The sequence below is a fragment of the Lolium perenne genome, chromosome 7 (assembly GCF_019359855.2).
Source record: "Lolium perenne isolate Kyuss_39 chromosome 7, Kyuss_2.0, whole genome shotgun sequence".
NCBI lineage: Eukaryota > Viridiplantae > Streptophyta > Magnoliopsida > Poales > Poaceae > Lolium > Lolium perenne.
Window position 1 is genome coordinate 308,812,546 of NC_067250.2, and position 24,661 is coordinate 308,837,206.

General features: G+C 46.6%; 1 protein-coding gene across 1 annotated transcript; it reads right to left on the minus strand.

The window, feature by feature from the left end:
• Positions 1–786: 786 nt before the first annotated feature.
• LOC127311803 (sodium/hydrogen exchanger 8) lies at positions 787–20,607 on the minus strand. The gene is made up of 23 exons (XM_051342260.2): positions 20,336–20,607; positions 20,171–20,221; positions 19,980–20,071; positions 19,522–19,599; positions 19,285–19,442; positions 18,957–19,058; positions 18,758–18,875; positions 17,909–17,961; positions 17,762–17,827; positions 17,001–17,045; positions 10,331–10,386; positions 8,852–9,036; positions 8,672–8,722; positions 8,487–8,594; positions 5,738–5,969; positions 5,140–5,442; positions 4,547–4,644; positions 3,698–3,829; positions 3,365–3,583; positions 3,044–3,250; positions 1,813–2,068; positions 1,434–1,729; positions 787–1,323 (listed from the first exon to the last, which is right to left on the minus strand). The coding sequence occupies exons 1-23, from the start codon at positions 20,484–20,486 to the stop codon at positions 997–999; spliced, it is 3,384 nt and encodes a 1,127-aa protein (XP_051198220.1). The 5' UTR covers positions 20,487–20,607; the 3' UTR covers positions 787–996.
• Between the last annotated feature and the right edge of the window lie 4,054 nt (positions 20,608–24,661).

Below are 24,661 nucleotides of genomic sequence, written 5' to 3' on the forward strand. Positions count from 1 at the left end.
ATTCGCATAACTAATATCACTCGAGTACCACACACATCAGCTATGACGAGTCACTACAGGGGAGGTGTAAAAGGTCGTGTGCAGATATGAGGTTTGGAGGTTAACCACTGAACCTGCTTTGTAGCTTGGAGTAGTTTTTACCATTGTAACTTAGAAAGTACTCCCTTCATTAAGTTTGCCAAAACGTCTTACAAAAGGAAATACAGGTTGTAACTTTCAACGGCTTACTATTTAGGGTGTACGCACGGTTATTAAAGTTTCAGCGGTCAGGGTGTAGCGCAACAATATCATTATCAGATTAAAATGAGCCCACTGTTTGAATCATGGTAAAATGTCGTTTTCTTTGAGTAGTCTTGAAAACTTATGGAAAAAATATTCATGCACGGAGAGAACGGGTACAAATGCATCCTTCTAATTCCAAGGGACTCACTAAAGAGTGAGAACTGTTGGAACAGACGCTGGAAACTGGAGCGCCAACTAAGGGGCACCTCAACGAAAACGAGCTCACTGTGTTCTATAGCTAAGTTGTGTTCTTAATTCCAGACTTGGCAACCTTTGAGCTGCCGTACACTCAGTTCAACCTAGCAAGAGCCGCCTGCAATAATTGTGACGGACCTGGATGATATATATAAACACAAATTTGTAAGATATTTCTGATCCATCTAATCTAAAATAAGGTCAAGATTAAAGGTAAATGGTAATGAAGTTCATCTAAATAGTTAACATACATGAATGCTGTTGAATAACAGTACAAGCAGTCTGAAGGTTCAGCTCAGAAGCCAAGCGTAAAGGAATATATAATTTCATTACCAAATGATCTCGGTTGGTTTTCTTATTGATCCTATTATTGTACATTTTGAACATGTAGCGATATACACATACAGCGTGGTGCCAATGTTCACAACAACTATTATGCAACAAATTACGTGGTACACATGATAAACAACCAGAAACCAACCAAAAAAAATATTATGCAACAGGTACAGGCCGCATCCATCAGCTGCCTTGTGACGGCGGATGGAAAGTGAGCATGCTGGGAGAGTCCACTCTAACAATAATCTCTTCTTCCACGGACTCGTCGCTTGAGTTGTCTTCTTCCGCTATGGCCCTGCGTTGCCGGCGGGGCGGAAAAGGAGCAATGGCAGGAGCAGCAGGAGCAGACTTTCTGTTCATCAGATTGGAACCCTCTGACTGCACGGATAGCAGAGGCCGCGAGTTGGACATCGCCCTTGAAGGCACCTTTGGATAGGACGCGCTGTGCTCCTGGTTTGCTTTCACAGGATGAAGCCTTTGTCGCCGCTGAGCAGGGTGCATATCATCCATCTGCGAATCCATTGATGCAGTTGTTTAGGCGAGTTTATCACAAACAAACTTAAATCCTGTATGTAATAACCAGCTATGCGATAGATAAAATAGAAGAGACTCATACGTACCATGCTGCCATACATGCTGACTTGCAGGGCTCTAGCAGAGAAGCTCTGGCTTCCGATATCAACCAAGCTTGGGTTTCCAGGCCCTCTGGACCTCCGGAAACTCTCCGGCCACCTTACCAGACCGACATGCTCTTTGCTCTGCGTTCGCGATGGTCCGAGGGTTGGAGACAGCAACGATGCACTTCTTTGCAGATCGCTCTCTGCCTCTGGCCTCCGTATTTCAAATAAGATAGCCCTCGCTCTGGCTTCCACCTGATAACTGGTTGCAGTATAGCAATAGTCTATATGGTTCATGACTGTAAACAAGAGAGTACTTGAGTCATTGAATTTCTTTTATAATAAAATAAATGGCTTCTCGATCGATGAAAATGTGTAGAACCTGAAGACTGCAGGCCAAATACATTCAAATCAGTGTTTGACGGCAGCAGCACGGCTGGAGGTGTGATCAAATGGTTGTTCATCTTCAGAAATCCTTCTAGTAAGATGCCTACATAATTATGACCGAGTTCAATGTCTTCCCCCTTAATGTAGATGTTCAACATAGATCTTTCAGAAATGAGAACCCTCATCTCATGCATTGCCATTTTCTCAAATATCTGAGGGAGAAAAATCCTCGCAATGACTAGAGCACTTTCCTGTAATTTCCACATAAGAATGGTTGAGCCCTCAAGGGAGTACAGTAGTGTAGTGCTGGTGGGTTAGCCCCATCTATGAATGGTTAAGGCCTTAAGGGAGAATATTTCTTTCAGGTATTAGTTATGTGACAAAAGACATCAAGCCAATTGGAGTAGTAGTGGTGGGTTAGCCCCACACTGGAAGTTCAATGTTAGTAATAATACTTGATAGCAATTTCGGTAAAGTAACATGAAAGCCCAAGCAAGTTGCGATGATTGGATTTGCGCGAAGAGAAGCAAAATCCCAAACAAGTTGTGATGATTGTTGTATAAGTCCATACACATTCTGCCTGCCGCTTGAGTGTTACAAGTGTATTGGAAAGTAAGGCCACATACCCACACTTGATTATACTTAAAGCTTCAAGTTCTTTTGGGGATGTGCGGTTGCGTGGGAACCATGAGAACTGATTAAAACTAATGGGCAACATCTAGCTAATATAGGCAGATAGAACCTACGAAATGATAAATATGATTGGTATGATGGTACTTACTTTACTTATATTCAAGTTTATGTCGCTGCTTTCTAACCCTATTTACGAAGTATTATTTGTATTGACAAATAAATAAAAAACCATGAGCAATCAAACTAGATAAAGCTGTCACTTCACAGGCCTTGTTGAGTACATCTCTGTTTATGATTTTGTCACGTGAAGATGAAGATCTGGTCATATATTCCTCATAGGCCACCTTCGGAGTTAACAATGGGAACAAAAATTAGGTTAAAAAAAAGATGGATACATGTGGGCTATGGCATACCATGATGGGCTCAGTCAGTAACCGGCAGGATTTTTAACCGCATTGAGATTCACAGAAAAATCTACTTCACTCGAACTCACATAATCAAGAAGGAAAAAAAGAAGAAAAATGAATGCAGGAAAAGTCTAAGAGTAAAAAACGTTACTGAGCACACATGTAGGCAGCATTATGAAACGATACCTGCCACATAAAATCCTCAATGGAGGGATCAGACTGGCGCAATTGTTCAATTTTTTCTGCTTCAATGAAGAAACAATGCACCACCGATTCTGTAATAATGTCACAAATATAAGGCTTTCCAACTAAAGCCTCATATAGACCCAACGTGCTCCCATGTGAGAAAATTGGATCCAATGAATGTCTGGTGCTTAGTCTCTGACTTGTCCACTGTCAAAAGAAGGAGACATGGGGTGGTATATGCTCATTATTGAACCAGCCAGAGTAGGAAAGCATACAGTGTATACTTCAAACAAATAATGTGGTCTTCAGGCAGACTCATACCTTTACTATTCCAGTCGAAACAAGCCATATACCAGTCGGCCTGGAGCCTTCCGTATAAAGGACTGTTCCGTGTACTTTTATTGTTTCTTTTGTATTACTTAACAACGGATCACGAACAGCAGCAGGCAGTGCACCAACTAAAGGATGAGTGTTCAAAAGTTCGCTAACTCTTGGCATTTTCACCAGTGGTGGATTCCTTTTAAGCTTCTTCAAGTCTGTCTGCCAAGTGAATTGACTTTCCAGGGTTAGTATATTGCAATGTGCGAACTGAAACCAGATGGACTAATTTACTTTCACTTTGCAACAAGAAATGACATTATATATTCTAACTACCTGCAAAGCATCATCGAGATGGGCCATTTCCTTTTCCTCAAGCAACCCAGTCTTTCCAAGGTCTTGAATATACTCGCTCAGGTGTGTCAATACTGCATATGTTACTTGTCGAGTCTTTAATGCACGGAGCACCTGAAAAGTATTGAAACAGATTCAGAATCTAGACAGCAGTACCCCCGCCAAAAAAGAAAAGAATAACAGAGACTAGATATCATCATAACAGTGAACATTCCTTAGTTTATTTATCTAGTGCATTCTTAATTATTACAGAACTACTACTGTTTGAATACAAGTATTCTGAAGCCTTATGAACTTAGGGCTACTTTAGAACGTCAGTTCCAGAAGAACTTCACATGAATTTTGCAACAAAAAAAATCAAAATCAAAAAAGTACTACCAAATCTCTCCATTTCAAATCTAAACCTAATGATTCAATGTCATGCGAGAACATGTCTGTGTAAAGGCCAAACTAGACCCTTTCTTTTCTTCTAGAACACGCACATCAGTGCCCTATTTTGTATATTAGAAGAATCCACCAAGAAGACGGAGGTCTTACAGCCAAGTAAAGAAAAGCAAAGAACAAAAAGTAACAACAGGAAAGCTGAAATCAAAAAAGAATACTATAAAGGGTAAGAAAAAAAAAATTGAAAACACAAAGCTGTAGATCAGGGCAGCTGGTCAAGGCGACCCACATGAAGCAGAACTACTCCCATTTTAGTTCAGGAAATGTGCTTTTGTCCTCAACTTTTGCAGAGAAAAATTCTAATTGAACAAATTTACAAAGATTTTGCGAGGCTAATGAATCCATAATAATCTGACTTAAATGACAGAAGAACATTGTAACCACAACCTGAGGGAATGTAACACGGACATCTTCCAGAAACTTTTTAGCTTCCTCCCCCGCAGCAGTACTTTCATCAACGACAATTCTTGCAACCTCACTATCACCTGAAGAAGAAGCAAAACTTAATAGGAAATTAAAACTAGTGGGTGGATTAGGATTTTGATTTCCAGTGTCCACAAAACAGTCTGAAAAGGAGAAAACAGAGAATAAAAAGATGTTGAGAGAAAGGTGGCTTCAGACAGGCTTTTCATGCTAACTGAAAAATAATGTAAAGGTGCTCAGGTTCAACCTTAATAAGCCAGATCTTGCTATACCATGTAGTTTAGCAGTGAAGGATATATCAGTATATCACATCGTCCAGACCTCGCCAGTTTGAGAACTAAATGCTGTAGCTGACTGATTCCACAGGAATGCAAACACTGCTTAAGGTAAGTACCACTGTGGCACTGTCCCTTCCCAATTATGAACTAAAACAATACCTATACTAAGACTGTTCTCGCACATAGCATTTCTCATACAGGCACAAACTATTAAGACATAGTTTTTCATTTTCTGGACATCATAAGCCAAACAAATATTTATAGTGTTAAGGACATTACCAAGAAAATCATGTAGTTGTCTCCTTGCAATTCGATGAGCACGAAGAAATGCAGCACAGATGTAACATCCTAACTGCAATCTTTCTACTGTGAAGTATGTAACAAGTCTTCGTGGCAATCTGCTCATCTGAAGGAACCTATAGTAATTCGGGAAATGAACATTGGACCGCAAACCCTTCCAATCGCACAATGATTGGCCAGAAACAAGATCCATAGCTTCATCAACTGATCTCATTAAAATATTTGCTGTGGATTGAGTTATCCGTCCCTCTTCAAGCATTCCCCAGTAAGCAGCTTGTACACCTGACAAATATTTACAGTCAAAGATCTTTTTAAATGAATCCTCAGAACTATCAAAATCTTCTATTCATAAAGTAAGTGTGCAGTCATAGCAGTAATTTTACTGTCTACGTTACTGTATACACTAGCCACCGTCTTCTATGTGAACCTCAGTGGCCTAGATAGGCTTGAAGAATTAACGGTACTAGTTCCACAGTCGAAAGTTTAGGACACAGAGGCCATAGTGCATTTTAGTATGCACCTCCTTAACAAACGCAACTTGGCTGCACATTATCATGTAATTAGATTGCATCCATACCATTCAAAAGGCGCACTCGAGTATCCTTCAAATTCATGGTATGCACGCTTTCATCTTTGTCAGGAACATCATGAGGATGTGCTTGTTCATCTTCCAAGTTATTCAAACATGTGATATATTTCTTCACAGTGATCCAATCAGCAGGCCCAAGTTCCTCATCATCCCTGAGATCACCAAAAGCCTCTAATGCCTTGTTTAGCATTTCATATCTTGTATACTTCAATACACGAAGCTGCAGTTGCAGGAAATCAGGTTAGCAACTAGAGCATGGAGAGAGCATAAATATGCTAACTGTTAGCCTAAATATAATCTTGTCATGGTGTGACCTGCATACGTAGGTTGAGTGCAGGCTGTAGTGTGAATAGCACACATAGGTTGTGTGCTTGCTGTGTGTGAGAACAGGGCACATGAGTTGTGTGCAGCAATCTCCAAGTTGGCTTTGACTAGCAGTCTCCAAGTTGGATTTGACCAGCCATCTCCAAGATTGGTTTTGCTTAGTAGAAGCCAACTAGACATTAGTTGTCTAGGTCGGTTACTGTAGCACCGACCTAAAGCCTCTATATAAGGAGAGGCACCCCATATGGAGAAAGAAGTTGTAAGCCAAGATGTAGCATATGTTGCTATATAATAGTGGAAGAGCATTTGTTGCTCAAGCAAGTTTCTCCCCTGTTCTCCTTGCTCATGTGTGTGTCCACTAAGAATGAGCTGAGAGATTGAGAGAAGGCTGCACCCAACATTTAGTATGGGTAGGAGCTAACAATTGGTATCAGAGCCTCATGGTTCGGGGCCATGGCGAGCGGTGAGTCCGTGGCGAGCCCGCGGACGTGGAGGCGGAGCTGCGCGAAGACGCGGGCAGTTGACGTCCGGCGGAGGCATTTGTCGCCGAGGCGTATGTCGCCGTTGTGCTCGAGTTCGTGCTCGAGTTCGGCTACATCCTTCCGGCGTTCGTCGTTGGAGTGTTGGTTCGGCGTGTGTCGCCGGAGACCAGCCTGAACATTTGCGCGGGCGCAACGGCCGGAGAGGCTCGGCTCCATGACCGGGTGTGATGTGCTTATCGGCGCACATGTCTCACGGATGAGCAGGTGGCTCCCGTATGAGAAGATCGGATCGCCATGCGTGCGTGCGCGGGACGATCGTGAAGAAGGTTCGCGTTTGAGTGTGACGGCATCAACGGCGTATGTCGCCGAAACATCAGGCGTGTGTCGCCGGCGGAGAAGGAGCTCGGTGTGTGTTGCCGAGGAAGAAGGTGGCCTTGTTCGTGCGGAGATGAGGCATGCAGCGATGTTCACGTCCGTGAGGCCACGACGGCGGCCACGGCGGCGAGGACGATGACGGGAGCTGCAACATCTCCGGCGACGGCAGGTCACGGCTTGGGGGGAAATAAGCCACTTCGTGCGGTGTCGACGACCAGCGTGTTCGTGCGCGTCTAGGTTGTACGTGGCCGTGGCGGGAGTGCCCAGCTTGTCGTGCGTCAGAGAGCGTTGGTGATCTGTTGAAGGCCTGCGGCGTTGTGCGCGTTGGAGCGTGTTGTGCGTGCGGCCGGTATGTGCGGATCAAGCAGCCAAGTGCGCGTCTCAAGATGAAGACGAGGAAGAAGATGACAAGATTAGGGGGGTGATTGTTAGCCTAAATATAATCTTGTCATGGTGTGACCTGCATACGTAGGTTGAGTGCAGGCTGTAGTGTGAATAGCACACATAGGTTGTGTGCTTGCTGTGTGTGAGAACAGGGCACATGAGTTGTGTGCAGCAATCTCCAAGTTGGCTTTGACTAGCAGTCTCCAAGTTGGATTTGACCAGCCATCTCCAAGATTGGTTTTGCTTAGTAGAAGCCAACTAGACATTAGTTGTCTAGGTCGGTTACTGTAGCACCGACCTAAAGCCTCTATATAAGGAGAGGCACCCCATATGGAGAAAGAAGTTGTAAGCCAAGATGTAGCATATGTTGCTATATAATAGTGGAAGAGCATTTGTTGCTCAAGCAAGTTTCTCCCCTGTTCTCCTTGCTCATGTGTGTGTCCACTAAGAATGAGCTGAGAGATTGAGAGAAGGCTGCACCCAACATTTAGTATGGGTAGGAGCTAACACTAACTTCATATTCATCAATCACATGCGAAACCAAACTACTGTTGTTTCTGGTTGCAGGTAACAAGCACAGCAAACCTATGCACCCTGGAGTGGATGAAAGAAAATTCTTAACAAAAAATAGTAATGAAACTATGTGAACAACTTCTGAAGCTACAAGGAGTCATGGGGGTTCAACCAATAGAGAATATTATTTATTTACTCAAAATGGATGTTAAGTTCACAAATGGAGACTGGATATTCTGAGCAATCTTCAGGTCAATAACTAGATACACTGTCAAGAAAAAGGATAGAGAGAACCAACATCTTGAGAACAGTGGTATATTTGTGCCAACCTGGATTTGACCTAGTGGAGCGGATTAATCATGCTGATTTATTGTGTGGGGTGCATAAACCTGTGTATCTTGCTGTATTCTTAATAATGTGTCAGTGGTGGTAGTAATCTTGGTCGCATTATTAATGTACAATGAACTGATTCACTATATCCTTGAGCTCATAGATACTGTAACTGGAACAAAATATTTGCAGCATTTAACACCTATTTGAGTGGGTGTGAGTCCAAAGACTCAAAGCTCAAAAGTTTACTAAAGCATGCAAACATACAGTTAAGCAAGACCTTTAGTGCAAGAAAAAAAAAAGCACAGATAATACATTGTAAAGCTAACCTTCGTTGCTGAAAGTTTCCCCAGACCAAGTAGGTGCAACAAAAATTGTGTCGTAGAACCATTCACAATCAATGTCAGAAAGACGATGCCACCAGTGAAGAACACAAACTGCAAACGATTTACAAGATCAGCAAAAGCTCAAATTAAGTATTTCATACTTTTTCTGAAGAAAGGAAAAAACATACCATTGTTCCGACTTCTGGTTTCAGATAAAGTTGAACTGCATCACTAGCACGCTAGTAAAACTATTTCAGTAAATATCTCAGAAAACTATATAAAGATTACTTAGAAAAAAGTAGACTGCACATAATGGCAACCACAGACAAACGGGAGTCGATGGCATTGGCACAAGAAAAATAACTTACTTTAACAGACAGAGAGAGTGATAGAGCAACAGCCCCTCGCAGCCCTGACCAAACAAGAACTGTGGCTTCTTTGACGTCCATACCATACCCAAAGTGACGCAACAATGGATACAAAACAATGACAACTACAGCCCGCGATAGTTGCACAAACACATAGAGCAGAAGAAGGAACCCCCAGGAAGCACCTAAAATAGCAACAGATAAAAGAATCATAAACACGATACAAAGATAGTTTAGAGCCAAGCTGACTGTTGTCACCATCCCGAACTAGGATGAGAACATTCCAATCCAAAAAATGGACACTTTGATTCAGAATAAACATGTTGAATACAGTATCTAGATTTTATCTATACATTGAGAAAAAAGAAGATAGTTCTCTGCTGAAATAATAGTTGCTACCATTCGCAGAAGAACTTTTCTTCTTTGCTTTCTCCATAGGACGCTAAATTGTATCATTATCTAAATAAATTGTTTCAGAATTTTCCATGACTATTTACACCATTTTCTGAAGGATGGGATCAAGGGAACACCCTAAGTCCTAAGAGATAATACATTACTCAGCAGTTAGTAGATGAACCATGTGGCAGTAAAATCTATCGACAGCTCAGCTGAGTGTGCTGTAAGAGGATTTGCTCCAATTACTGTGTTGACTACTCATGCCCGTGATGAATAAAAATTTCACACCACATGATAGAAAATGGAGTGCACCGTAATCAACGAAGGAAATAGTTGGTAGATTTTTGTACAAAAAGAATTGCTAACTGTCTGAGGTAAACTGCTATAACGTTAAGTAGATCAGATTGGATGTAAACATGTTAACAACGACCGAACTAAGTGTATATGTGAGCTGGTTTATGCAAATTCATGAAAAATAATAATGGTTTCTCTTTAATAACTCTTCAACAAGATTCAAGAACAAAATCCAAATTTTAGTATTTTACTGAAGCAGATGAATAGGGGTTCCACACAGTAATAAGAAAAAATGTATTAAGTTGCAATATTAGGTCTTTGGCACTAATTTTAAAAGTAGTAGTCTCTACTATCAAAAAATTATCATCACGGCAACAAGTGGAAAATCCCCACAAATACCCTAGAAATCAAGAAATCCAGAAAGCCTAAATGGTACACATATAACCTGAATGACTTATGTGACTACTTTAACTTTTTAAAGTAATCTTTAGACTCTGACCTGTTAGTGTTCTAAGGTCAAAGGTCTAGCTTTATTCCTGCAATAAAGGTCTGCTTAATGTCTTTATGCATCCTGACATCAAATAAATGGGATTTCACGGAGTTCACACATTCAACCAACTTTATATTGTCCCCTAGCACATAAGCTGAAGTGCTCAGATCAATGGTGAAACGACTTCACACATAACAGCAGGCAAACAAAGATAAATGGTTTGGAAGACCAGTAGAAATGCTTACAAGCAATATTTATTTAAAACTGAATAATAAATATAGATATATGAAAATGCATACCATGTCTCTCAAAATGGATATTATCCTGTAGTACACCATCTGCAATAACAACCCCGCTGAAGAGAATTCAGATGTATGAGAATTGTAATAGCATCAATGTTTGAGGCATTAGTTGTACCAAACAAAAGCAAGCATGGTCTGGTTTAGGCAGGTAAAAGCAAAAAATGTGAATTGCACCGGCTACCATTCGCATGGTATCATATCGGTCGACGCCCCTCCGGCCCTCCCCCGCCGCGCCATGTCGGCCTCCGACGCCTGCTCCGGCTCCGGCGCCAGCCGCTGGCTCAGATCTGTCGACGGCTCCTCCTCCTCGCGCTCCTACCGCGAGGTCCTGAGCTGCGCCTCGACCTCTCCGCGCCGCTCAAACCCCACCCCGACGCCGCCGCCACCACCGCCGGCCGCCGCCCGCCCCCGGTGCGCGCGCAGGCTCGCCTCGGGCCGCGCTCCGTGGTGCTCCGCGTCGAGAACGGCGTCCGGGTGGATGCCGATGGGTTCCAACACCCGCGCCGCCGGCACCGACAGCCGTCGCCGCGCCGTGCCCTCGCCCAGGCCCGCGACGTGCGCCCGCGCAGCCCTACGCCGGAGGAGGATGGCCTGCGCTTCCGCCGTACTGTCGCCGCACCACCGGGTACGTGGCTGCACCAACGACGCATCTTGCCGGCTCGCCGTCTCCGGACACGCGTCCAAGAACCGCGAGACCCACCGCTCCGACGCCACCCCGCCACCTCACGCGCACCCGCGCGTCGCCGCTGTGCCGCATCACGCCGCCACGCACAGGCCCGCGCGCCGCCCCCGCCCCCAGCTCTGATGACGACCGCGGCCAGACCTACCGTCGATCCTTCGGATCCGGTGCGCGTCATAGTCTCGCGCTCCGTTGAAGTTGAGCAGGCGGAGGACACCCTGCGCCGCGCCATGGTCGCCAGCATCACGGGCACTCGCCCCGCGGTCTCCGCAGACGCTGTGGCCGCCGCGCTCTACGAGCAGTTCGAGCTTCGTCCCGGCGACTTCTCCGTGCACCTCCACCATCCTGAGGACTTCCTCCTCATCTTCCGCTCCATAGAGCTCAAGGAAAGGCTCTCCGGTGACCACTACCTAGGCGGCCCCCGCTTCGGCTTCTCCCTCTCCCTCCGGCCATGGTGCAAGCTTGCCCATGCGGGCTCGGGCTCCTTCGCGTACAACGTCCAGCTGGAACTCCGTGGCATCCCGCCGCAGGCCTGGAACCTCTCCACCGCGGAGCATCTCCTGGACTCCAGCTGCTGGATCGAGCGTCTCCATCCTGCCACCCGCTCCCGGACGGACATGGCAGTTTTCCGGCTGGACGCTCGCACGAACGACCTGTGCGCCATTCGCCCCCGCGCAATCCTGGAGGTCGTCGAGGTTTCGTCCGCCCGCATCCCATCCCAGGCTCCGGTCGTCACTCGCCTGACCTACCCCGTCGCCATCGCGCTGGTGCACGTCGAGGCTGCTGACGGGCCTCCTCCTGCAACCCAGGGGTCCCCGCGAGACATGATGGACACAGCGAGGCCGATGGCGGCGGGAACCACGGCAGGAATGCCGCTCGCCGCAGGGGACGTAAGCGCCGCCGCCCAAACCCTAGCTCCCCGGTCGGTCGGGCAGACAGCATGGCCGTGGACTCGCTTGGCTGGCCCACTGCCAGTCTCAACGCCCGCGCTGATGGCTTGGCCGTCGACGCCGCCTGGCGCTCCGCCGCTGCTTGCCGGGGACGCGCGCCGCTGCCACCGGCCCACGCCACTGCTGAGAGGACGGTGGCGCCGTGGCCACATCTGCATGGGCCCGCACTTCCTCGTCGTGGAGCCAAAAGAGGCAACCGCGTCTGGCGTCGCAAAAGCGTCCAAAGCTGCAGCGCGGACCCCGCCACGACAGCTCCCCCGACAGGGCCTGGTCAAGGACCTGGTCTAACCACGCCTGGCGCAACCACATTGGTTGATCCCCCGACCGCCACCGACCCTGGGCCCGCTGGAGGCAATCCCGAACTGGAAACCGATGCCGCTGACCGCGGTCCCCCTCACAAAGCGAGCGCGCCCCATCCACCTCTTCGTCGCCTTCCACCACGCATGGCCTGTCCAATCCGGAGCCTGCCACTCCTGTCCAAGTGCTGCTGCATCAGGAGCCCACCCCTACGGCAGAGCAAAGTGTCTTTGCCGCCAGCGAAGTTCCTGATTCGTTGCCTACTAGTCCCTGTGTGGCACCCGAGGAGGATCCGTTGTCGGGGCAAGCTCCGCCCCCACCACCATCCATGGCCGCTGCGGGACCCGCCCAGGAGACGGTTCTGGAGGAAGCCGGCATGCAGGCGATTCAAACACCGCCTGATTCCCGCCCGCTCTCTTGGGCCGCTTCTGAGATGCCGCCTCTTGGCCCTGAGCCCAATACTGTGGCAGATGCGTGCGTGGCCCAGGATGGCGTGGCTCAACCGACGCCGCCCACCTCACCAGCCATCATCCGCCCTCCCGGCCAGTTTGCCTCGCCGCCGATCACGCTCCGCCGCATCCGGCAGCGCGCCCCCGCCCAGGAAGCTCCCCTCTGCACGCTAGACGACTTCCTCAAGGCCGCCACCAAGAGCATCTGCGCCTCCCTGCCCTGCCCAGGCCGCCGCCCTCGCCGGCACACCCTAAACTTCTCGCCTCGTCGAGGCCGATCTGCTAGGGCGGCACCCTCCTCCTCTGCGCCTCCGACCGCCGAGCGACGCGCGCGTGTCCAAATCCTGCGTACTCTGGAGATCAACGATCACCGCCGCCGAGCGACGCACGCGTGTCCAAATCCTGCGTACTCTGGAGATCAACGATCACCGCCGCCGAGATGCGCGCCTACGACAACATCTTCGCCGCACCCCTGTCCCGCCCGGTGCTCGCCGCCATTGCCGCGCTCGTCGACCGCCAGCTCCCCGCGGCGGACACCGCGTCGCATCACGTCGAAGTCGTTGCCAATGTTTAGCAACCTCAAGATCTTAATCTGGAACATGCGAGGCCTCAACGCACGCGCACGCCGGGCCGCTATCCGTTCGCTTGTCCTCTCCTCTGGAGCGTCCATTGTTTGCTTCCAAGAAACCAAAATGGAACTGATTCTCTCGTACATTGTGCTTGAGGCCCTTGGTGCCGAGTTTGACGATTATGTGTATCTCCCTGCCGAGGGCACTCGCGGCGGTATCCTCCTTGCGTGGAAGAGCAGGGTGGTGTCTATCACCGACCCATTGTTCACCACAAACGCGCTCACGGCAAAGGTTTCCTCACCCACCTCCCCCTCTTGGTGGCTAAGCGTCGTCTACGGACCGCAGGATGACGAGGAAAAGGTGGCTTTCTTGAATGAGCTTCGCACCGTGCGTGCCGACTGCCCTGGCCCTTGGATGATTTGCGGTGATTTCAACCTTATCTATCGTGACGAGGACAAGAACAACGGCAATGTCAACCGGCATCTTATGGGCAAGTTCCGCCGTTGCATCAATGACCTAGCGCTAAAGGAGATTTACCTCTATGGCCGGCGTTACACTTGGTCCAATGGCCAAGATCCCCCGACCCCCGTCCTGCTCGACCGCGTGCTCTGCACCTCGGATTGGGAAGCCATGGTGGGCGAGTACCACCTTCACTGCTTAGCCTCCGTCACATCTGACCACAGCCCCTTGATGTTGGATTGCACGCCATCACCCACCACCCACCGGCGCTTCCGGTTTGAGGAGTTTTGGCTGCGCATGGACGGCTTCCACGACGTCGTCTCCGAGGCCTGGCTGTCCGTCCACGACGCCGACCCCTTCCGCCGGCTCTGGCTAAGGCTGCAAGCAACCGCTAGGAGGCTCACTAACTGGAGCGCTCGCACCGTCGGCAGCGTCCGCAACAAGATGGCCATATGCCAAGAGCTCATCTCGAAATTCGACAAGGCAAGGGAGGACCGGCGGCTCTCCGCGGAAGAGACCGGGCTGCACAAGGACTTGAAGATCGCCTATCTGGGCCTCGCCTCGCTCGAGCGCACGATCGCCAGGCAACGCTCACGGCTAGCCTCCCTCCAGGACGGGGACGCCAACACCACCTACTTCCACCAGCACTGCTCCTACCGCCGCCAGAAGAACAAGATACGCAGCATCAGCGCCGGAGGCCACTTCCTGACGGACCACGCGGACATGGCCGAAGCTGCCTTCGCGCACTTCGATGACCTGCTCGGCACCGAGGCCACCCGCGACCTCACCCTCGAGCTGCAGCACCTGATCACGCCCTCCGAAGCTCTCTCCGACCTCGACGCCCCGTTCGGTGAAGAGGAGATATGGAACACCATCAAGCGCCTTCCTGCGCGGAAAGCCCCTGGCCCCGACGGCTTCACCGCCGAGTTTCTGCGGGCATGTTGGGGCACGGTGAAGGAGGACTTCATCGAGGCTTTCGCGCAGCTCCACGCACTCCGTGGCCGTGGCTTTCACAGGCTAAACCAAGCGTTGCTCACCCTGCTCCCCAAGAAGCCCGATGCCACCACCCTTGGCGACTACAGGCCCATCAGTTTGATCCACCTCGTGGCCAAGCTCTTCGCCAAGATGCTGTCTCTGCGCCTCGCCCCCAAATTGGACGACCTGGTGAGCAAGAACCAAAATGCCTTCATCCCGGGGCGCAGCTTGCACGACAACTTCGTTCTTGCTCGCCAATCTGCGCGGCTGCTTCACCAGCTCAAAGAACCCAGGGTACTGCTGAAACTAGACCTCGCACGCGCCTTCGACTCCATCTCATGGCCTTTTCTCTTCGAGGTCGGGTTCAGCGACAGGTTCCTTGATTGGTTAGCCATCCTGCTCAGCTCTGCTAGCACCCGTGTGCTGATCAACGGAGAGCCCGGCCCACCTATATGGCATCGACGTGGGCTGCGCCAGGGCGATCCTCTGTCCCCGCAGCTCTTCGTGCTCGCTGTCGACGTGCTCGGCCGCCTGATCAGCCACGCTGCGACACTCGGCATCCTCCAGCAGCTACACCCTCGTCGCCATGTCCCCGTCATGTCCCTCTACGCGGACGACGTGGTGCTCTTCTGCCACCCATCCCGCAGCGACACCACCGCCATCCGTTAACTCTTACACCTCTTCGGACAGGCCTCTGGCCTCCACGTCAACTACGGCAAGAGCTCGGCGGCCCACATCAACTGCGCCAACGACGACATAGCCACAGTTACCACGGGCCTGGGATGCCCCGTTGTGGAGTTGCCCATCACCTACCTGGGCATTCCCCTCACCATCAGGCGCCCCACGAGAGCTCAGATGCAGCCCGTGATCGACCGTGTTGCGGCCAAGCTCCCCACCTGGAAGGCGCATCTGATGGACAAGGCCGGGCGGCCGAAACTGATAAGGTCTGTGCTCAGTGCGATCCCCATCCACCAGCTCCTCGTCTATGCCCCGGACAAGAAGACGTTGCACCTCATCGAGAAGATACAGCGAGGTTTCCTCTAGGCCGGGCGCAAGGAGGCCCATGGTGGCAACTGCCACGTCAACTGGGGCCAGGTTTGTCGCCCCATCGACCGTGGCGGCCTCGGCGTCCTAAACCTAGACAAGGCTGGCATCGCTCTTCGCCTCCGCTGGCTTTGGTTCAGTCGAACAGATCAGCGAGCACAGCGGGGCCTTGACCTGCAATTCTCGGCCGTAGAACGCGCGGCTGTTCTTCGCCTCGACGACCATGGTCCTCGGCGACGGGCGCACGGCGCTGTGCAGGAAGACCGCTGGCTGGGCGGACGCTCCATCAGCGAGATTGCTCCCCACCTGTACGCGTGCATCCCCAAGCGCAGACGCCGCATCAGGACGATCGCGGATGGCATGCGTGACCACTCCTGGGCGCGCGACATTCACGGCTCGATTGGGATCCCAGAGATTGGCGAGTACCTCCTGCTCTGGCGACAGCTTGAGCCCGTGGAACTGTCCAACCAGGCCGATACCCTCACTTGGAAGTGGAGCGACACCGGAACCTACTCCGCCAAGTCCTGTTACAACGCCATGTTCCAAGGATCAACCCTCTGCGGCGCTTGGAAGCTCACCTGGCGCACCTGGCCCCTCAGCGCGTCAAGTTCTTCCATTGGTTAGCTAACCTGGACCGATGCTGGACAGCCGCACGCCTACAACGCCGGGGACTCCAACACCACCCGCGCTGCCTCCTTTGTGATCAGGAGATGGAGTCCATGAAGCACCTCCTGACAGGATGCTGCTTCACCCAGCAGGTTTGGTTCGAGGTCTTGGCCTGGCTGCGCGCCACCTGCAACCCCGTAACGTGGTGACTCGCTCCAGACTTGGTGGCACAGGGCACGTCGGACCTCCCCTTCTCTCAGCCACAAGGGCCTGGCCTCCATTACCCTGCTCATCCCTTGGATGCTATGGAAGCACCACAACGATTGCGTGTTCAATGGAGCTCAACCCTCCATCAGCACCGTCGTCAACAACATCAAGGAGGAGGCCGCTCTATGGGCAAGGGCTGGAGCGCAGGGGCTACGCCTGATCCTTCCCCAGACCTGGGATGTACACTAGTTTTTTTTTCCTTTTTTGTTCCTTCCGTGTTGTATCGCCTCTTTGGGGGCATGTAACCGCAAACCTTCTACCTATCCAATGAAATGAAACGAAAAGGCTTTTTGCGTTTTCTCGAAAAAAAAAAAGCAAAAAATGTCAGAAATTGTTCTCATGACATTTAGAAAGGTTCAAAGAAGTTGATACCTCAGTATGAAAATAAGTGTGTTTGCAATGTAAGCAATCATTTCCCTGGATACAAGTAAAAAAACAATCAGACATGAAGTTCAAACAAAAATATACAAATCTCATCAAATGTAAAAATATATATGATGTGAATTGGGGAAATTGTGTGTATCTCCAAAAAGGACAACACATCTTTATTACCACAGTTGCACTTAGGCCCTCATACAAGTTACGATAAGAAAGACAACCAACAGAATCAGTAATAATCCTAATTCACCGTGAACTGAAAGATGTCACAAATGTACTTTCTATAATCCAATTTCCTATGAAAAGAAAGAGATAAGAACGCAACTACACTGTATGGGTGATGCCAGCATCACCAAATGATAAGCTACGAATGCCCTTTTTTCATGCAAATTATTTTGGAATTTAGAGACTCTGATATAAGCTAATAGATGCCATTTAAGGGCATTGATGATGAAGCTACAGGGTCATTAACAAAATTGTATACAAAATGGAGTTCAACAACAGGTACACAAATAAGTGGCTGTTAAATACTTCTCCACTTACATGTACTATATTTGTGAGAGCACATAGGTGTAAATGTAATATACTGAATTTCAGGCAATGGTCACAGAAATGGAGTAGCACCAGCATCATGAGACTGACAGGATACATGAGGACAGCGAACAAAAGCGTATTTGACTAGGAATACTAAGGTCAATCATATGCTGAGAATCTTTTCTGACAACAGAAACTTGACATATATTGCTTGAACTTACCAGAAATGATGTAAACTTTCTTGGCTGTCTCCCTTAAAAGCAGTTTTTGCAAAAGCAGCATAGAACCTGCCGACATGGCAAAGTTAACATTGGAAAGAAAATAGTAAGGAATATGCAAATCAGAAAGTGAACATAAGCTCTACTGACATCCCCAAGGTCATGACGGCCAAAACACCAGAGACCTCCAATGCATCTTGCGCCTGACAACGAACAATATTAGTAACATAAATAGCCCCCAAAAAACTACAGGAATGATCACGTCATGAATGGCAAGTTATATTCAGTCGTGGCTGATATATGTCTTGCAACAGACAAAAAAATAAGCCATGAAGCACAACTGCACAAGCAATGATAAACTCCAATCATGAATACCTATATGTATTTATCATAATCAAAATTGACAGCTCATATGGATTTAAGGATGATAATTTCAGTTCAATACATAGTAGTACACATCAATAGATCTAAAAGCTTGAAGGGAAGTAAATTGACTGGACTAAGTTAAGAAAGACAACTGAACCATTTCATGGTATATCAAGAAATCTTGAATCCTGATTCTCAAGATTTTCAGGGAAGGCACAGTTCTTTCTCACAACATATACTCAGTTACGCAAAGTAAGAATCAGAAATACAACTAGTAATAGGTTTTTTATTTCAACAAGAATCCTCTGATATACCCTCAAACCGGAATTGCTTGTTTAAACATCACAATTAATATCTGAGAAAATTCAAGAAGCTCTGTTCAGTTTTGTGACTTCAAAACCACGTAGGCAGTTAGCTATGTGCATATCTAGAAAACAAGAAGCTATCTCGGTTTTAACAGTAAACAGCATCCCAGTGGTCCAAAACGGGGCTGCTTGAACAAATCATTGTATGACTGGAACCATGAATTGTTCCAGGCGGTGAACTATTTCAAAAACTGAGCAAATCATGCCTTTCTAAAGGAAAAAACAGAAATATGTAAGCTTTGATCTGTTTGTTGTCTGATTATCTTACAGTGAAGAAAGCAATATAGCTGACAGCGAGAGTAAGTGAAATCTCTATGATCGTATCATTGAAAATAAAGCCCAGCCATAGTACTGATGCAATTCCAAATGCAAGGCCCAAAGCAACACTGGTCAAAAGAAGATACTGATTAGCGTTAGTATGATGGTTTTGTATCATCCAGTTGGGAGTTATAAGCTATTCCACATACGCTCCAAGTGAAACTTCTGACAAGAACTTTATTATGGAGCCTGCATCGAAAGTTGTCCCGAGCACCATTCGATAGAACAACTGATAGACGACAATAGCAGTCCTGTAGAATGCAACGACATTTAGTATGAATAGAGTCCAAGATAATCCTGTAACTGTACATGGTGTAACTATGCAATAACCCAGTGGTGAATTCGCAACCATTCTCATAAATGGAATCTCTTCCAATAAAACACAGAGAAAAAGACAGACAGGCAAATAAAAGAGAGCATGCATTCTAATTTCTAAGAATCAAGAGATGAAAAAAATCGAAGGTCACAGTAGGATACCCGTCATTCATTAAAGATTCTCCTTCAATTATTGTGCTGAGCTTTTTACTCGCTCCGAGGTCTTTTAGGAGTGCAACCACAGCGACAGGATCGGTCGCACTAAGCAGTCCACTAAACAAGAAGGATGTTTTCCAGTTCCAGTCGTATGGAAAAGTAAGCTGGGGCAAATGAAGTAGCTAGTATCAGAATTCAGAACATTGACATCAAAGGCCCTTATATACTAATTTAAGAACATACCTTTACAGCAGCTCCAAGCAGAACCGTTGAGATCACCACACCTGGAACAGCCAGTAACACCATCTGGGCCATGCATTTCTGCAAAGTGGACCTTTTTAGTATAACACCGAGCAAACACATATGGAACTGTAGCAGTATATTGCAGTCCGGAACAGACATCAGTATACGGTACTACAGTACTACCCAAAGCAGTACATATATTTGAGATCCTGCTAATTTATATTTGCATTAAGCATCAGCTTATGAATTATAACTGGACTGGATGGGAAAACGATCCATGATGACTGGTATCGAGGCTGAAAAGTGGAACTAATAAGTGTGACCCTGTATGTAAGAGTCCAACAGGTGAAGCACTCTTAATAATAATTAAACAAGAGAAGAAAACAGTGGGTGACTGAAGCATAACTATCTACTTGAATCTAAATTTCCACCGAGATCTCGCCAAAAAAAAAAGATACCTTTATCTGGTGTACTTCCATGGAGAATGAGCTCTCGAAGAGAAGGGCGGGGAGGAAAACCGCCAAGAGAAGATCAGGATTAATGCCGGCCCCTGCAGTATCGGAACCATAAGAATATGATGCAGAGTACCGGAATCGAATCGCGATTCGTTAACAGAAGATCCATATATATGCATCCTAGGTTGACTCACATATACGGATGCCAGCTCCGAGCTTGCCTAGGCCGTGCTTGGTCCCGTACTCTGAGCGTCGAGGAGAAGAAAGAAAACAAGAAAGATCACAAATTTGCTTCTAAGGAATGAACGATGAATTGATTGAGGAGAGGCGCGGGGGGAGGGAGAGAGGTAGAGACGGACCGAGCCCACCGAGGGCGACGCCGAGGACGAGTAGCGCGACGGTGTAGGGGACGCGGGTGCCGCGGAGGAGGTGGCGGGAGCCGATGCCGAGCACGAGGGCGACCCCGAAGAAGAGCACGGCGTCGTCGGGGCTGGAGCCGGACTCCTCCATCGAGCGGGCGAGGCGGCGCCGGCGGCCGTCGTCGTCGTCGTCGTCGTGGAGGATGAAGAGACAGACTCAGGAGAGAGGGGAGGAGGACTGCCGCTTCTCTTTCGTCTCTCTCTGATGAAACCAGATGAGAGGCTGGTAGTGAACTAAAACCCAATGCCCGTGGACCCTCCATTGTACATGGATGTGTTAGTTTACTTTTGATCATCATTTTCTAACCACAGATAACGGGAACGAGTCACAGGCATGATCGAAAGCTTTTTTTTTTTACTTGAAAAGCATGATCGAAAGCTAATTGAGTCGTAAACTCGTAACTGTACTACAAGCTGGTTATAGAGTGGGTATTATTTACTACTTATCATCCGATCGCATCTAACGACAGGGCAAAGTACAACATGTCACCCTTCACATGACAATAGAGATCGGGATCGCGCGCCCTGGCTTTTTGTGTAACTGAGTCAACTTTGCTGCCGTCGGTAGATATGTCCGCAAATCAAATTTATAATATAAGTGTGCTTCACTACTCCTAATGCATTGACTTTGTTAGGTGTTGTGTCTAAACGAGTTTATATATTTTGTACTTCATCCTTTCAAGAATAGGGTTATATAGTTTTCGGCTGAAGTCAAACAATGTTTAAAATTTGATCAACTATAAAGGAAAATATATTCCCGAAAAAAACCTATAAACAAAATATTAACATTTATAATCTTTAAACCAATATTGTTAGAACCATATTGAAATATATATATACATATATATACTTTTATGTTGTGAGCATTTGAGTATTATATATGTTTTTATGTGTTTCTCTATATAGTTAGTTAAACTTCAAAATGTTTGACTTTGACCGAAAACTATATGCATCCTATTTTTGGAAAGGGTGAAGTATTTCAGCGATATGAGGATCACTGAATTTTATGCAATTCCTCGAGAAGCGTTCTAAAAGCCATTTTCGTACTGATATTCATAATTACTTTGTCACCTCGGCACTTCAACTATTGAATTGTGTTGAAATAAAAGTCCAATCAGCCTTTTTGCTAAACGGGTTGGACGGATGATGTAACCTAATAGTTAGGGATCAACGAGGGTAGTTGCGAGGAACACGCGGAATAATGAGCAGAAACGAAGGGGAAAACACAAAGCAAAGGGTGAAATTCTAATGCAAAGAAAAGGGATAACTTAAAACCCACAAAAGGAATGAACTCAACAAAAAATACCCAACGGTGTCGCCTTTGAATCTGACTACCAGTCCAATCAAGTACTAATGAAACTAAATCATCTTATCGACCGGTCCACCAATCCAAGAGAAACCAATGTAGAAAAATTGGCAATGAAGAGATCATGGAGTCACTTCACTAGATCATGGAAAAAAAATGGAATCTTTACCACCGAATGTGCCGTCCGGAAAAGATCTTGTTGGTCCTAGGATAGCATCTTGAAATGCTTTACTAAAAGGTTAGTTTTGTTCCAGTTGACACACAGGTATGTCGAGTTCAATGGAATCTCCTGATAGTGGAAAATTCTCAGCTAATTCCATGTACAAGGCTATGACCCAACCTGACATGCCACTTGATAATAAAAGAAAATATGGAATATAGATTTCACTAAAAACTAAGGTTTTTGTGTGGTATCTTACATAGCGGGGTAATCCTTGCTAAACATAACCTTACAAAATGTAATTGGCATGAAAGTACATGGATGTGTCTTCTGTCATTATAATGAGACTATCATGCACTTATTCATGCAGTATAAATTTGCTAGATCTATATGATCAATCATCTAAATAGGTTATATCTTCTACTCGCCACGGTAGAATTGCTAATATTTTTTGGGTAATTGGATAAATGAGATGAATCATAGGTTTAAACTACTTATTAGGATGGGAGATCTTGTTGTATCTGGTTGCTTTGGCTATGTAGCAATGACAAGGTATTGAATGATAAAAATTCTTGTCTCGTGCAAGTTATCTACCGGTGCATCGCTTTGCTCCGTTCATGGTCATCGCTTCAACGCGTGGAGAATCACGACCTATTTACGAAGGTGTCTATGCGGTTTAAGTAGACGACGAGGGATTTTTTTATCCAACATGGATGATAATGTGATCTTAGGATTGGTCCTCCATCTTGGTAGGCGCCTATTCACTCTGATTATTTGTATTACACCTTTTATTATTATTTATTAAAAGTTGATATGTTAGATGTTGAGCGGCTATGTGCATCTCAGTTATGCAAAGGCCAGATGTGATTCTTAAACCTTTAATAAGTAATAAAACATCATTTATCAAAAAAACTTGGGGATTCAAAAATAGAAAGGGAAAATTAAATCGAGATAATCAAGAGCGGGAAGCTACCAGCAATGAGACAGGTGTAAGAGTTGGCGGCGTAAGCAGGCTGGCGAGCTTGAAGTCGGTGGCTGCCCGGATATGTTTTTATCGTACATGCGGTAGCTCAGCTCAATCGAGCAATTTTTACTAGATAAATGTTGGGATGCATTAGACAAGGCCATGTGTCGCGGTGGTGTAGGAGTTAGTGCTGGGAAAGATGAGTGGCAAGCCATCGGAAATGCCAAACGGAACCTGGGTATGCGCGCGCACCCAGTTATGAGAAATTCAAAAAATGCTATTTTAAAAGTTCCAAAAAATGTGAAGTAAAATTTTGCATGTACATATTATGTTGATACTTGCTCGTGTGCGTTTTAGCGAAAAAATATTATTGTATGTGGCCTACACAAAAATGACAAAATGCCCAAAATGACTCGTGCACGTTTTCACGAAAAAATATCATTGTACGTGGCCTACACAAAAATGCATTTTGTCATTTTTGTGTAGGCCACATACAATAATATTTTTTCGCGAAAACGCACACGAGCAAGTATCAACATAATATGTACATACAAATTTTTTACTTCACATTTTTTTGAATCTTTTAAATAGCGTTTTTTTTTCATTTTTTGCAAAACTGGGTGCGCCTGCACCCAGGTTCCAATCGTGCACGTCCGCCAAGCCACTCTCTATTTTTAGAGAGAATCTATAATATCTATAAAGTTCATCCCCACTAAAAATCATTTAATGTTTGCAAGCTGAAATTTGGTGCAGCCACATCATCCTAATTGTTTCTATCCATTGGATTTAAGATATACGGTCTTAGTTGTCTATCATAATGGTATAGACAAACCTGACTAACGATCGTTATTCTATGTTTTCTGCCCTGCACCCCATCGTCACCAAACCATAGTAAATGACCGCACTCTTTGCTAGAAGTCTGTGTCTCTTCTCCTCCCTTTACGTTATCTCTTCACCTCCTTCCCTACTCACCTTATATATTGGGCATCCAGAAGATTTGATTCTCTCCGCTTCTTTTTCCATTGGTCTATCAGCTGCTTCTGTTGGCAGGAGATGTTTTTACATGGTTGATGTCGTGTATCTTCCTATGGCATTGCTCGATTCACCCTGGCATGACGACAGTCTCCACGGCCACCATACAAACCATTTCAATCGCGGTGGTAGCAACTTCCAATCAGAAAGCATGATGCCACGATGCATGTGGTGCCCATGGATGTGTTCCCTCCGGCCATCTAGCCACTTCAGTTTCCTTCGTAGTAATGTTCTATTTTCTTTGGTGGGATTCCATACTGGTAATTAAGCGCTAGCTTCTCTATACTAAGGAAATGTGCTTAATATGGCTATACGTTCAGTTTTGCTTCTGAGGCTTACCCATACATATCAGATATACTCATTATTGGAATGATGTTTCTTGAGATTTGTGAATATTTCTCTTTTGTTTTGTAGATGTGAATATTTCTCTTCATTTAACCACATATTCACATCAGTATACAGGTTTGGTTATACCAAGTATATTTAATTATAAGAAGTGTAATTTCAGTCATCGGTGGTTCTAAGCATGGGTGATTCCGTCAGTGAGTTTCATATGCATTTCAATACTTCGAAATTATTTGCAGAAGGTGCGTGCAAATGGTTATTTAGATTTGATGGTTGAGAATTATTCCACTGATCATTTTTATCCATGTGTGCATTTAGAAGTAAATAGTTATACGTATCACTATTTGGATGAAAGTCAACAGCGTAATGGTACTAAGATAACTAGATAAGTTATTTATTTTATCTAATTCTGTCGCACGTACGTGTTGTTTGACCAATAGATTTTCCAAATTTCTGCTG